At 40.5% G+C, this 12,395-nt stretch overlaps 1 protein-coding gene and 1 pseudogene across 1 annotated transcript; one reads left to right on the top strand and one right to left on the bottom strand.

The window, feature by feature from the left end:
* Positions 1–47: 47 nt before the first annotated feature.
* LOC115208454 (28S ribosomal protein S28, mitochondrial pseudogene) lies at positions 48–857 on the bottom strand (annotated as a pseudogene).
* Positions 858–1,049: 192 nt separating this feature from the next.
* Positions 1,050–12,021, top strand: LOC115208450 (replication stress response regulator SDE2-like). The gene is made up of 7 exons (XM_029776517.1): positions 1,050–1,232; positions 4,403–4,520; positions 6,164–6,275; positions 6,458–6,627; positions 10,046–10,151; positions 10,291–10,675; positions 10,967–12,021. The coding sequence occupies exons 1-7, from the start codon at positions 1,131–1,133 to the stop codon at positions 11,183–11,185; spliced, it is 1,212 nt and encodes a 403-aa protein (XP_029632377.1). The 5' UTR covers positions 1,050–1,130; the 3' UTR covers positions 11,186–12,021.
* The last annotated feature ends 374 nt before the right edge of the window (positions 12,022–12,395 follow it).

The following is a 12,395-nucleotide window of genomic DNA, read 5'->3' as shown; positions in this document are numbered from 1 at the left end:
AAGCTACATACAACCTTATCTTTTGGGTTATGATGATACATGACTTATTAATCATGAGGCATTTAATGACTCTTCCAGAATAAGTGGGTAAATGATATGACCATTGAACATGGATGTAGCAGATTTCTCAAGATGAAACATTACATTTGATACATTTATTGTTCAAGCCCTCAGTTACAAATGACAGTGGGAATAGTGACATCAACAAGAAACTGTCCTCTGCTGGGGCAGGTCTATGGGTCGGAGTCAATGCTGTTCTACTCTTTGGTCTTTGCGTCCTTGCTCTCGATCAGTCCAAGAAGAAAGGCATCTGGTTCTAGTAGTGTTGTGTCGGTTTTCGCACCCAGGAAGCGAGATGTGAGCTCGAGGTCCTCAAGACGCAGACGTACCCTGCTCCCCCTCTGGTACTTCTCTCCATCCACTGTCGGTCGTTTACATACACAATGGAACTTGGCACCAAAGTCAATGTACAAATCGTTTTTGATTATGTGAAAGATCTTCCCGATTACCATTTTGTCCTTTGCTTGTCCCATCTGCATGAGAGGAGAATTTCGTAGCAATGACGCAAATGATTTTTCATTTCTTGTTGACCCAAGTCTGACAGTAGTTCCCGTCTGATTGTGTCTTTTCTGAAGGTCTGTGTGTTGTTTATATGCTGCAGCGAAACTACTTTACACCTTGTCGGCTGCTGGTTTTTTGCGTTTCTTCCATCGCTTTTCCTTCCGATGTCTCCCCGCTATCTGTATCAATTGCTCGTTTTGGAAACACACATGTGCCAGTCCTCAGACCTGACACTACTTGCACTACCTTGCACAAAGCTGCCATGTTGGTGTGTCTGCCGCAAAGGACGATGGGTGTTTTATTTGTGTTACATTTAAATAAAAAAAGGAAGGAATACCACAATAATCCAATTCGTACTGTATAAAAATAACGAACTTACATTTGTGGTGGCAAAATTAGTATAAAAAAACAAAGCCCTTAAAAAACGCCACATCGTCACGTTACTTAACGAGCTCTCTTTTTTTAAGCTCTCCGGCTTCCGTAGCATAAAACATTTTGACGTCAGCGTAAATATCCGGTGGTAGCTCTACAAAGTATTCTTACATTTCTGTGCTCTCTTTGGCAACATCATGGAGTTGTTTCTTTCTGGTCCACTTCTTCAGTTTTGCAATGCTTCTTTTCCTACTGGAGCATCTGTTCGTGATCTAGTTGATATTTTTACGAAAGAAAAGGTTAGTATCAAAATGATCGTGTTATCAATTAAACTGAAATATTACTTCATAGGTTCCACATCCAACAAGCTAGCTACTGGTAGCTAGATAACTAATGCGGTATTAGCGGAAGCTAGCTAGCTAGCGATCTAGTTTAACAGACTTTGCCAACCAGGATTTGAACATACGTAGTATTTTCTGCTATGCTATTCTGCGCAGTTTTAATTTTTGTTTATAACTAACTAGCTAGCTAGTACTAATACTAATAGGGATGTGCGTCTTTCCCTTTCAAGACGATTTGATACGCATTTATAACGTTAGATGGGCTCCGATGCGATTCAATAACGAAACATTTCTCTACATTTTAGTCATTTAACACATGGTTACCAAGCTTCTTTTTGGTGGGTTTATAAAGAACTCCGTCCGGCTTTAAACGAAATCTTGAAAGTTATAATAGTAAAATGCACAAGGTACAATTTCGAAATTGAGTAGTCACCATCAGGTCCTCTTGTCATGTTTGTCATTGCATACCTTTTTAGATAGCTATTTATAACTTGTCAGAAATGTCCAGATCAACTAGCCTATGTCTGCATGTTTTTTTTGTTGCCCTTAGATAATGTTGTAATTTTTTAGTCACTCAAATATTAAATAGGCTAGACACTACAAATAGCAAAATGTATAGAATTGCAACAAAACAGTAGCTTTAAAACTGGGAAAAAAATTACAAATTCTGCGCCCCATGATAATGTGTAGAATTGCAGGAAATAAGCTTTAACCCTGCAAAATTTTCCCCACCAACAAGAGGGGTGGGTGTGAACGGTTTGTGTCATGGACAGTGCTTTTGCCGATAGAAATAGACGTGGGATGTTACCCAATGCTGGAAGTGGGGGCCCCAATTGAAAAAGTTTGAGAACCCCTAATTTAGCAGATGTTGTAATCCAGAGTGATTAGGAAACTGTCTTGGTAAAGGAGTATATGTTATGCCTTATTGTATTTGTTCATTGACAAAGCATTTTTAATATAGAGCATCAGTTTTTCCTGGTTTTGGGTTTTCGTTGTTGATTATTTGGACGAATCGAGATTGGGCGAAGGCGTTGCTTAAACTGATATCCACTAGAATCCGCACCCACAAAGTCAAAATAGGCTGTATCGTAAAAATTCTTGAAAGCTTATTTGGTACGTGAGGTTATTTGATGAAATAGAAGTTTCGTAATGCACAAGTTAAGAGTGTACTGATATAAGTAGGACACGTGGCATCCCGTCAACTTTGAGAGAAAACACTGTCGGAGTTGTCTCTAAATGGCTATGCATATTCATGTAATGAAGCTAGTAGCATAGCATCTCTCTCCATTGAATACAGACGGTTGACGTCAACAACCCTAATTTTAAAATATAAAAAAGGATTTCAGTAATGAGATTTATCCACCAATCCAGATAAAGGATAGGCGGGAGCTAAACAGCCCGCCGTGCCGCTTTGCGGACCGCGACTCCCATTATTTGGGCAGAGAGACATGTATCTTGTCAGTATATCCATAATCTTTGACAAAGGTAATCACAATTGTTATTGAGATTACGTTTTATATAGTTTAGGCAGCCGCTAGTGGGCGCTAGATCTGTACATTCATCTAGGATTGATGTGTGTTCCCTGTAATACACCCGTGTAGCCGTGGACCGGCTCGTACATAAAGCATATTCCATTCAGGCTGCATAGGCATAATTTTCCTCCTTTGCTTTCTATAATGGCGATCCGGCAGAAATAAAACAGGAAAAATATGTGTACTGTCTTAACACGAAAATGGTGGTGGAAGATGTTTTCGGACAATTTAGGATGTTGCACACCGCTTTCTTAGGATGTTGCTCACCGCTTTCGAAAGTGCGCACTCCTGACTTTTCAGCTGAAATCACCATCAGATTTTAAGTCTTAGCGCTAGTAATATATCAATATTTATCCTTTAAAAAATAGCGAATAAATGGCATGAATTTGGATTTCACCCCCGTCTCATCAAATGGTTTGGGAGTTTTGACACACTTGAGTGAGCTTCTCTTCTGCTTCAACCAAGCAGTGCGGATAGCTAAAGAAGTCATACCCAAGAAGACTCGAGTCTGTAATCGCTGCCAAAGGTGCTTCAACAAAGTAAAGTAATGGGTTTGAAACTTATGTAAATGTGATATGTGTTTATTTTTAATAAAGTAGCTAACATTTCTAAAATCCAGTTTTTGCTTTGTCATAATGCAGTATTGTGTGTAGATGGGGGGGGGGTAAAAAAAATCAATTTTAGAATAGGGCAGTAACGTAACAAAGTGGGAAAAAGTCAAGGGGTCTGAATACTTAAAGTTTTTTTTTTTAACTAGGCAAGTCAATTAAGAACAAATTCTTATTTACAATGACGGCCAAACCCGGACGACGCTGGGCCAATTGTGCGCCACCCTATGGGACTCCCAATCACGGCTGGATGTGATACAGCCTGGATTTGAACCAGGGACTGTAGTGAAGCCTCTTGCACTGAGAAGCAGTGCCTTAGGCCGCTGTGCCACTCTGCACGCACACTCTGTTTTCAAGTGAAACTATTGCTGATGGTGAACCTGAACAATCAAAGTAAAATGGAATGTAATCTCAGATCATCATGTGTGTATCCAGATGAGTTGTCTCCTGCGGTAGCTTTGGCTTCATTTATTTCGGTAACAGCACGTTTTGATAAAAATAACCTAGCAAATGATATACTCATCTAATAAAGCCTATTATTGCTCAATCCATTTTACAAACATTTGAATGCTAAAGGTGACGCATAGATGTGCCAGATCAGGAATAAGCCTACCTCTCGTTGGTCAGTGCGTAAAGCTGCATACAGTGTGCGATTTGACTAGGCTACTGATATTGCATGGGGTTGTAGCTCAATGACTGTCAACACAATTAAATGCTTAGTTCTACACTGAAGGAGAGAACGCAGTTGTTACAAAATATTATTTATTTTCCAAAGGTAGAAAGTAATTTGAGGGGAAAAAATTGGGACAGATGATTCGTAACGTTTGAATCGATTTCCTGGCCTATGCTACATTTGGATCGGTTTGGAGTCCTGAAGACCAACCGCACTCATATCTTAAACATTTGAACCGGGGACCGATGCATATTGTTCAATCATTACGTCCCTACTAGCTAGCTACTTGCCTAACGTTTCTTCTATCGTTTTCAGGGAATCCCGTCATCGGATCTCTATGTCAAGAATAATGGACGACTATCAGAGCTTGATGAGAAATTGCAGGCTGGAGCGGTGTATCGACTGGAGCCTCGTCTCTGTGGAGGGAAAGGAGGTAACTAAGTAGTTATTAGTCTGCTTGTCCCTTAGACTTACAATAACAGGTTCATTACTATAACTTCTATCTAGATGGTTAGCTAGCTACTTAACCTCTATGGGCTAGGTGGCACGTCACCGTCCCACTCTATTCAACAGCCAGTAGAACAGCTTGGCGAGAAATACAAAAACCTCAAATGCAATCATTTCAATTTTTCAAACATACGACTATTTTACACCATTTTAAAGATAAGACTCGTTAATCTAACCACATTGTCCGATTTCAAAAATGCTTTACAGCGAAAGTGAAACATTAGATTATGTTAGGAGAATACATAGCCCAAAATAATCGGAGTCATTTTCCAAGCAAGCATATATGTCACAGAAACCCAAAACGCAGCTAAATGAAGCACTAACCTTTGATCTTCATCAGATAACACTCCTAGGACATTATGTTATACAATACATGCATGTTTTGTTCAATCAAGTTCATATTTATATCAAAAAACAGCTTTTTACATTGGCGTGTGATGTTCAGAAAATGTATCCCCACCGAAAACTTCCGGTGAATTTACTAAATTACTCATCATAAACGTTGACAAAATACATAACAATTATTTTAAGAATTATAGATACAGAACTCCTTTATGCAATCGCTATGTCAGATTTTAAAATAGCTTTTCAGCGAAAGCACATTTTGCAATATTCTGAGTACATAGCTCAGCCATCACGGCTAGCTATTTTGACACCCGCCAACTTCGGGACACACTAAACTCAGAATTAGTATTAGAAAAATTGTATTACCTTTGCTGATCTTCGTCAGAATGCACTCCCAGGACTAATACTTCCACAAGAAATGTTGTTTTTGTTCCAAATAATCCATAGTTATGTCCAAATACCTCCATTTTGTTTGTTCGTTCAGGTCACTATCCAAAGGGTAACGCGCGAGCGCATTGAGACAAAAAAATTCAAAATGTTCCATTACCGTACTTAGAAGCATGTCAAACGCTGTTTAAAATCTATTTTTATGGTATTTTTCTCATAAAATAGCGATAATATTCCAACCGGACAATAGTGTATTCATTCAAAGAGGAAAAGAAAAAACAGCATAGTCTCTTGAATGCGCATATCCAATCTCTTAGTCACCAGGCAGACCACTGACAAACTGAGCTACCAGACTCTGCCCAGAGACAGGAGACGCCTCAATCCGCTTTCTGAAGGCTTTAGAGAGCCAATGCAAGCCTTAGAAAGTGCTACATAACACCAGAGATACTGTAGTTTCGAAAGGGACTAGAAAGAACTACAAATTCTCAGACAGGCCACTTCCTGCTTGGAATCTTCTCAGGTTTTTGCCTGCCATATGAGTTCTGTTATACTCACAGACACCATTCAAACAGTTTTAGAAACTTCAGAGTGTTTTCTATACAAATCTACTAATAATATACATATTCTCGTTTCTGGGCAAGAGTAGTAACCAGTTTAAATTGGGTACGTTTTTTTTTATCCGGACGTGAAAATACTTCCCCCTAGCCCAGACAGGTTAAGAAAATGATAATATACTGTTAAGCCTAAAGTTAGTGGGCAGGTGTGAAATGTTGCTAACATTATTCTGAATAAGTGAGTAAATTAATAACTAACTGTTCCATTATTTGTAACTGGCAGGCTTTGGGTCTATGCTTAGGGCTCTTGGGGCACAAATTGAGAAGACCACAAACCGCGAAGCCTGCAGAGACCTAAGCGGAAGGAGACTAAGAGATGTCAACCATGAGAAAGAGTAAGATGGTCACCCACAGACTCAATTTTATCTGGTATTTGAAGTATTTTTCTAAATGGGTGTTTTTGATGAAGCTCGCCTGGTGGATTTGATTGTCAGTTTGCACTTTTGGTACAATGGAATGGATAAATTGCATGAATAAATAGGTAATGAAAATATTGTGTGTGTGTGTGTGTCTTTAGGATGGCAGAGTGGCTTAAGAAGCAGGCAGACCGCGAGGCAGAGAAGGAGCAAAGGCGTCTGGAGAGACTGCAGAGGAAGCTGGCCGAGCCCAAGCATCACTTTACAGACCCAGACTACGAGCAGCAGTGCCACGACCTCTCAGAACGCCTGGAGGACTCAGTTTTAAAAGGTGTGAATTTCAAATGGCTATTTAGAATGAAATGGTAGAATAGTATGTTTTATTGTCCATTTTGTAAGAATGGTGATGTTTATTTTTCACCCAACCCCTCTTAGACACACGGAAGCTGCAGAGCCCCTGGTGTAATTTTTATGGACATATATTTATATATACACTACCAGACAAAAGTTTTAGAACACCTACTTGTTCAAGGGTTTTTCTTTCTTTTGACTATTTTCTACATTGTATAATAATAGTGAAGACATCAAAACTATGAAATAACATATGGAATCATGAAGTAACTCAGTGTTAAACAAATCTAAATATATTTTAGGTGTTAGATTCTTCAAAGTAGCCACCCTTTGCCTTGACAGCTTTGCACACTCTTGGCATTCTGTCAGCCAACTTCATGAGGTAGTCACCTGGATTGCATTTCAATTAAGGTGTTCCTTGTTAAAAGTTCATTTGTGGAATTTCTTTCCTTAACTTCTATGGGCTAGGTGGGACGCTGCCTGCGGGACACAGCCAGTGAAATATCAGGGCGGCAAATTCAAAAACAACAAAATGTCATAATTCAACTTTCTCAAACATACAACTATTTTACACCATTTTAAAGATGCGCTGCTCCTTGGTGTAACCACATTGTCCGATTTCAAAAAGGCTTTACAGCGAAAGCAAAACATTAGATTATGTTAGGAGAGTACATAGACAGCAAGGAAATGTGTCAGTAAAACCCAAAACACAGCTAAAAGAAGCACTAACCTTTGACGATCTTCATCATATGACACTCCTAGGACATTATCAAACAAAACATACATGTGTTGTGTAACAAAGTTCATATTTATATCCATAAACAGCATTTTACATTGGCGCGTGATGTTCAGAAAATGTGTTCCCACCAAATCGTCCGGTGAATGTGCACATCAATTTACAAAAATACTCATCATAAACGTTGACAAAATATATAACAATTATTTTAAGAATTATAGATAGACTACCCCTGGATGCAACCGCTGTGTCAGATTTTAAAATAGCTTTACGGAGAAAGCACATTTTTCAATATTCTGAGTACATCGCTCAGCCATCACAGAGAGCTATACAGACACCCGCCAAGTTCGGGGGCAACCTAAACTCAGAATTAGTATTAGAAATATTCTCTTACCTTTGCTGATCTTCGTCAGAATGCACTCCCAGGACTGCTACTTCCACAAGAAATTTTGTTTTTGTTCCAAATAATCCATATTTATGTCCAAATACCTCTTTTGTTCATGCGTTTAGAGCACTATCCGAAGGCATAATGCGCGAGCGCGGTACCAGAGACGCAAAGTCAAAATGTTCCATTACCATATTTAGAAGCATGTCAAATGCTGTTAAAAATCAATCTTTATGGTATTTTCAACGTAAAATTGTGATAATATTCCAACCGGACAATAGCGTATTCATTCAAGGAGAAACAGAAGGAGCGGCGTGCTCGCAGGATCGAGCATATCCAATCCCTTTGTTGCCAGGCAGTCCACTCAGAAACTGAGCTCCTATTATCTGCCCAGTGACAGGAGAATGCTCAAACTACTTTCTGAAGGCTTTAGACAGTCAATGGAAGCCTTAGGAAGTGCAACCTAACCCCACGGATACTGTAGTTTCGAAAGGGACTAGAAAGAACTACAATTTTCAGATCCTCCACTTCCTGGTTGACTTTTTCTCAGGTTTTTGCCTGCCATATGAGTTTTGTTATACTCACAGACACCATTCAAACAGTTTTTTAGAAACTTCAGTGTTTTCTATCCAAATCTACTAATATGCATATTCTAGTTTCTGGGCCAGAGTAGTAACCTGTTTAAATTGGGTATGTTTTTCATCCGGCCGTGAAAATACTGCCCCCTAGCCCAGACAGGTTAGTGCATTTGAGCCAATCAGTTGTGTTGTGACAAGGTAGGGGGGGCTTTACAGAAGATAGCCCTGTTTGGTAAAAGACCAAGTCCATATTTTGGCTCCCAAGTGGCGCAGCGGTCTAAGGCGCTGCATCTCAGTGCTAGAGTCGTCACTATAGACACTCTGGTTCGAATCTATGGCTCTAAAACAACCGGCTGTGATTGGGAGCCCCATAGGGCTGCGCACTATTGGCCCAGCGTCGCCAGGGTTTGGCCGTCATTGTAAATAACAATTTGTTCTTAACTGACTTGCCTAGTTAAAATAAAAATTTCAAGAACAGCTCAAATAAGCAACGAGAAACAACAGTCCATCATTACTTTTAAGACATGAAGGTCATTCAATACGGAACATTTCAAAAATCTTGAAGAATTTCTTCAAGTGCTGTCCCAAAAACCGTCATGCGCTATGATGAAACTGGCTTTCACGAGGACCGCCACAGGAATGGAAGACCCAGAGTTACCTTCGCTGCAGAGGATAAGTTCATTAGAGTTACCAGCCTCAGAAATTGCAGCCCAAATAAATACTTCACCGAATTCAAGTAACAGACACATCTCAACGTCAACTGTTCAGAGGAGACTGTGAATTAGGCCTTCATGGTTGAATTGCTGCAAAGAAACCACTACTAAAGGACACCAATAAGAAGAAGAAACTTGCTTGGGCCAAGAAACACATGCTATGGACGGACATTAGACCCATGGAAATTTGTCCTTTGGTCTGGAGTCCAAATTGGAGATTTTTGGGCAGTGTGGGTGAACGGATGATCTCTGCATGTGTATTTCCCACCGTAAAGCATGGCGGAGGAGGTGTTATGGTGTTGGGGGTGCTTTGCTGGTGACTCTGTCTGTGATTTATTTAGAATTCAAGGCACGCTTAACCATCATGGCTACCACAGCATTCTGCAGTGATACGCCATCCCATCTGGTTTGGGCTTAGTGGGAATATCAGTTGTTTTTCAACAGGACAATGACCCAACACACCTCCAGGCTGTGTGTGTGTGTGAGAGAGTGAGAGAGTGAGAGAGTGAGAGAGTGAGAGAGTGAGAGAGTGAGAGAGTGAACCACCTCAACCCAACTGAGATGGTTTGGGATGAATTGCATCACAGAGTGAAGGAAAAGCAGCCAACAAGTGCTCAGCATATGTGGGATCTCCTTCAAGATTGTTGGGAAAAACATTCCAGGTGAAGCTGGTTGAGAGAATGCCAAGCGTTTCCAAAGCTGTCAAGGCCAAGGGTGGCTATTTGAATCTCAAATATAAAATACATTTTGATTTGTCTAACACTTTTTTGGGTTACTACCTGATTCCATATGTTATTTCATAGTTTTGATGTCTTCACTTATTCAACATAAAGAAAACCCGTGAATGAGTAGGTGTATCCAAACTTTTGACTGGTGCTGTATATATATATATTCTTAATGATATGTGCTGTGGAAAATGATTGCAATCTAAAGGGCTGTTTGTTCCATAGAACTAATTCAAGGATGAGTAACAGTCTGTTTTTTAGGAATGCGAGCCTCTTCCAGCGGACCAGTGAAAGTTGACGAGGCACCGAAACGCAAAAAGCCACCTCCAAACAAAGGCCAAACGAAAAGCAAGAAGAAATGCTTTTGGTGAATGAGCTTTGTCATCTTGGTTTAAATTTTTTTTATATATATAGATATAATTATCTTTGCAGCCTTTAAAATAAAAAAAACATGCCAAAAGTGTCATGAGGACAAAACTTTTAGTGAAATGTTTTGGATATTACAGGACGGGTGTTGGTGGCCTGGATGACCTGGACAGCTCTGAGGATGACGGTGATGCAAGCGAAAGCGGGAACTCTCCCTCCACATCTGCTTCAGGTTCAGGGGTACCCGATTGTCCCGTAAAGGGAGCAACGTCAGCTCACACATCAGCCCCTCAGAGCAGAGCGGAACAAACAGCAACTTCAGAAGCTCCTAGCGCAAGCAGCAACTCCATCTCAGGACCCAGCTCTCCAGAGAGCCAAGCAGAGGTGCAGACACGATCTCAAGCAGAGGCAGCGGCTTCGTGTACCAGTGGTAGTGGGGAGCAGAAGGAGGTGGTCCCCACAGAAGAAACATTCCCAAAGACCGACAATCTAGGCGTAGCTCAGAGTAGCGTCAACCAAGCCGCTGTGAGTTTCTTAATGTTCCACTCAAGATTTGTCCTCTTGGGCCTTGTTAGTTCATTATTTAATGTTTTACATTTTCATTATCCATACTTGCTCCTTCGTTGTTCTGGGTCATCACAGAAATAAAGCAGCTTTCCTTGTGACCATAATGCAAATGAGATGTTGGGATGACCAAAGATGTTTAATGGCTCACAATGCACCATGAATAGGACTTTGCAACAAGACCAACAGTTACTATCTGGTATCCGTTACTTTTAAAGATTAACTCATGTGTGTTTCTCCCCTGGTATGCAGTGTGAAGATGGGCCCTTAGACCTCCAGGCAGTGCACTCAGACAAGGAGTTGGAGACTTTAGGGTTGGACAGGCTAAAGGCGGAACTGATTGCACGAGGGATGAAGTGTGGGGGAACCCTGTCCGAGCGCGCTGCTCGCCTTTTCTCCACCGTAGGGCTTTCTGCAGAGGACATTGATCCTGCCCTATTGGCCAAACCCAGCAAGGGCAAGAAGCAATGACTGCCTAGTTTCTATTACAGCACCATATAATAATGAGTCTTATGCTGAGTGGACTCTTGATAACTTGGTGACAATTAAGGCAACAGATATAACTATGCCATGAGCTCCAGATTTAGTGTGATTATTTTTGTTTGCCCCATATAGTTGACACAATTAAAGATTGTTGGCTATTGGATATATCCCAGAATTCTCCTGTTCTTCTGTTCTCAAAGCATTTTTGAATTATTTTCTGGAGTAAATTTTACTTTTTGAAATTCTTAAGTCAATGAACTGTCCCTTATGTTGGATGAAATGTCACAAATGAAATTAGGTCCTTTTTTTTCACAGTAGCTAGGTTTCTGTCCAATTGGTGACAATTTTCATGCAAATATTCTAAAATGATATGTGCATTTTCCAACTAGAGATGTTACCATCACGTGACTCCAAGTCTACTTTGATATGATGGTTATTATATAAACATTTGAGTGTGAAGGTGTTTCCACTGCCATTTCTCGTGTAAATTATTTTTCCAGACACAAAGTTCACACCTTGTCTAGCCTTTTGTGTTTTGTTGACATTTGGAAAGTTTAACACAATTTGCTGTTTCCAAAAGGCCTGTTGTGACTTTTTTAATCCAAAGTACTTAACTCGCATAAAAAGGTTGGATGGCAACCTGGTTAGTGAGTGGTTGTTCTCACAACCAAAATATTTTTAGGACAGAGTTATCTTTGGCTTAAATTTTAGGTTCATAACTCTGGAAATGGCTTTCTTGTTTTTCTGTGGTCTTATATGTACTTATGTTACTATTTGGATGTATGGTTGAATAAAAGGACTTACTGTATTGTGTGAAGCCAAAATACATGAATGTGACTTATTTTTTTAAACCATCAACAATAATATTATGGCCATGATGGCGCAATCAACATTTGAGTCATCTCTGTGTACCTCAGAGCCCCTGGGTGATCGGGGCTATCAATATGATTGACAGCCCTCCTGTTCTCACGCGGGCTAGCAGTGGGAGAATGCGTACAGGAGAACATCTGGACACGGTTGGAGCATCTATCCCTAGTGGAGGTTCGTCCTGGCCTTGTAGGGAAAACCAAGGGGACATTGCGTGTTTACACGTGATGCAAACAGGTACACCTCGGCTCTCCCGAACCGTTCCCATATTTGGAGAACAACGTCAGGGTGCAGATGCCACTTGTCTCCGGGACCCCCACGAGACATGAGG

This window comes from Salmo trutta, chromosome 14 (assembly GCF_901001165.1).
Source record: "Salmo trutta chromosome 14, fSalTru1.1, whole genome shotgun sequence".
Classification (NCBI taxonomy): domain Eukaryota; kingdom Metazoa; phylum Chordata; class Actinopteri; order Salmoniformes; family Salmonidae; genus Salmo; species Salmo trutta.
Note: the sequence above shows the minus strand (reverse complement) of the source record. Positions and strands in the feature narration are given on the sequence as shown.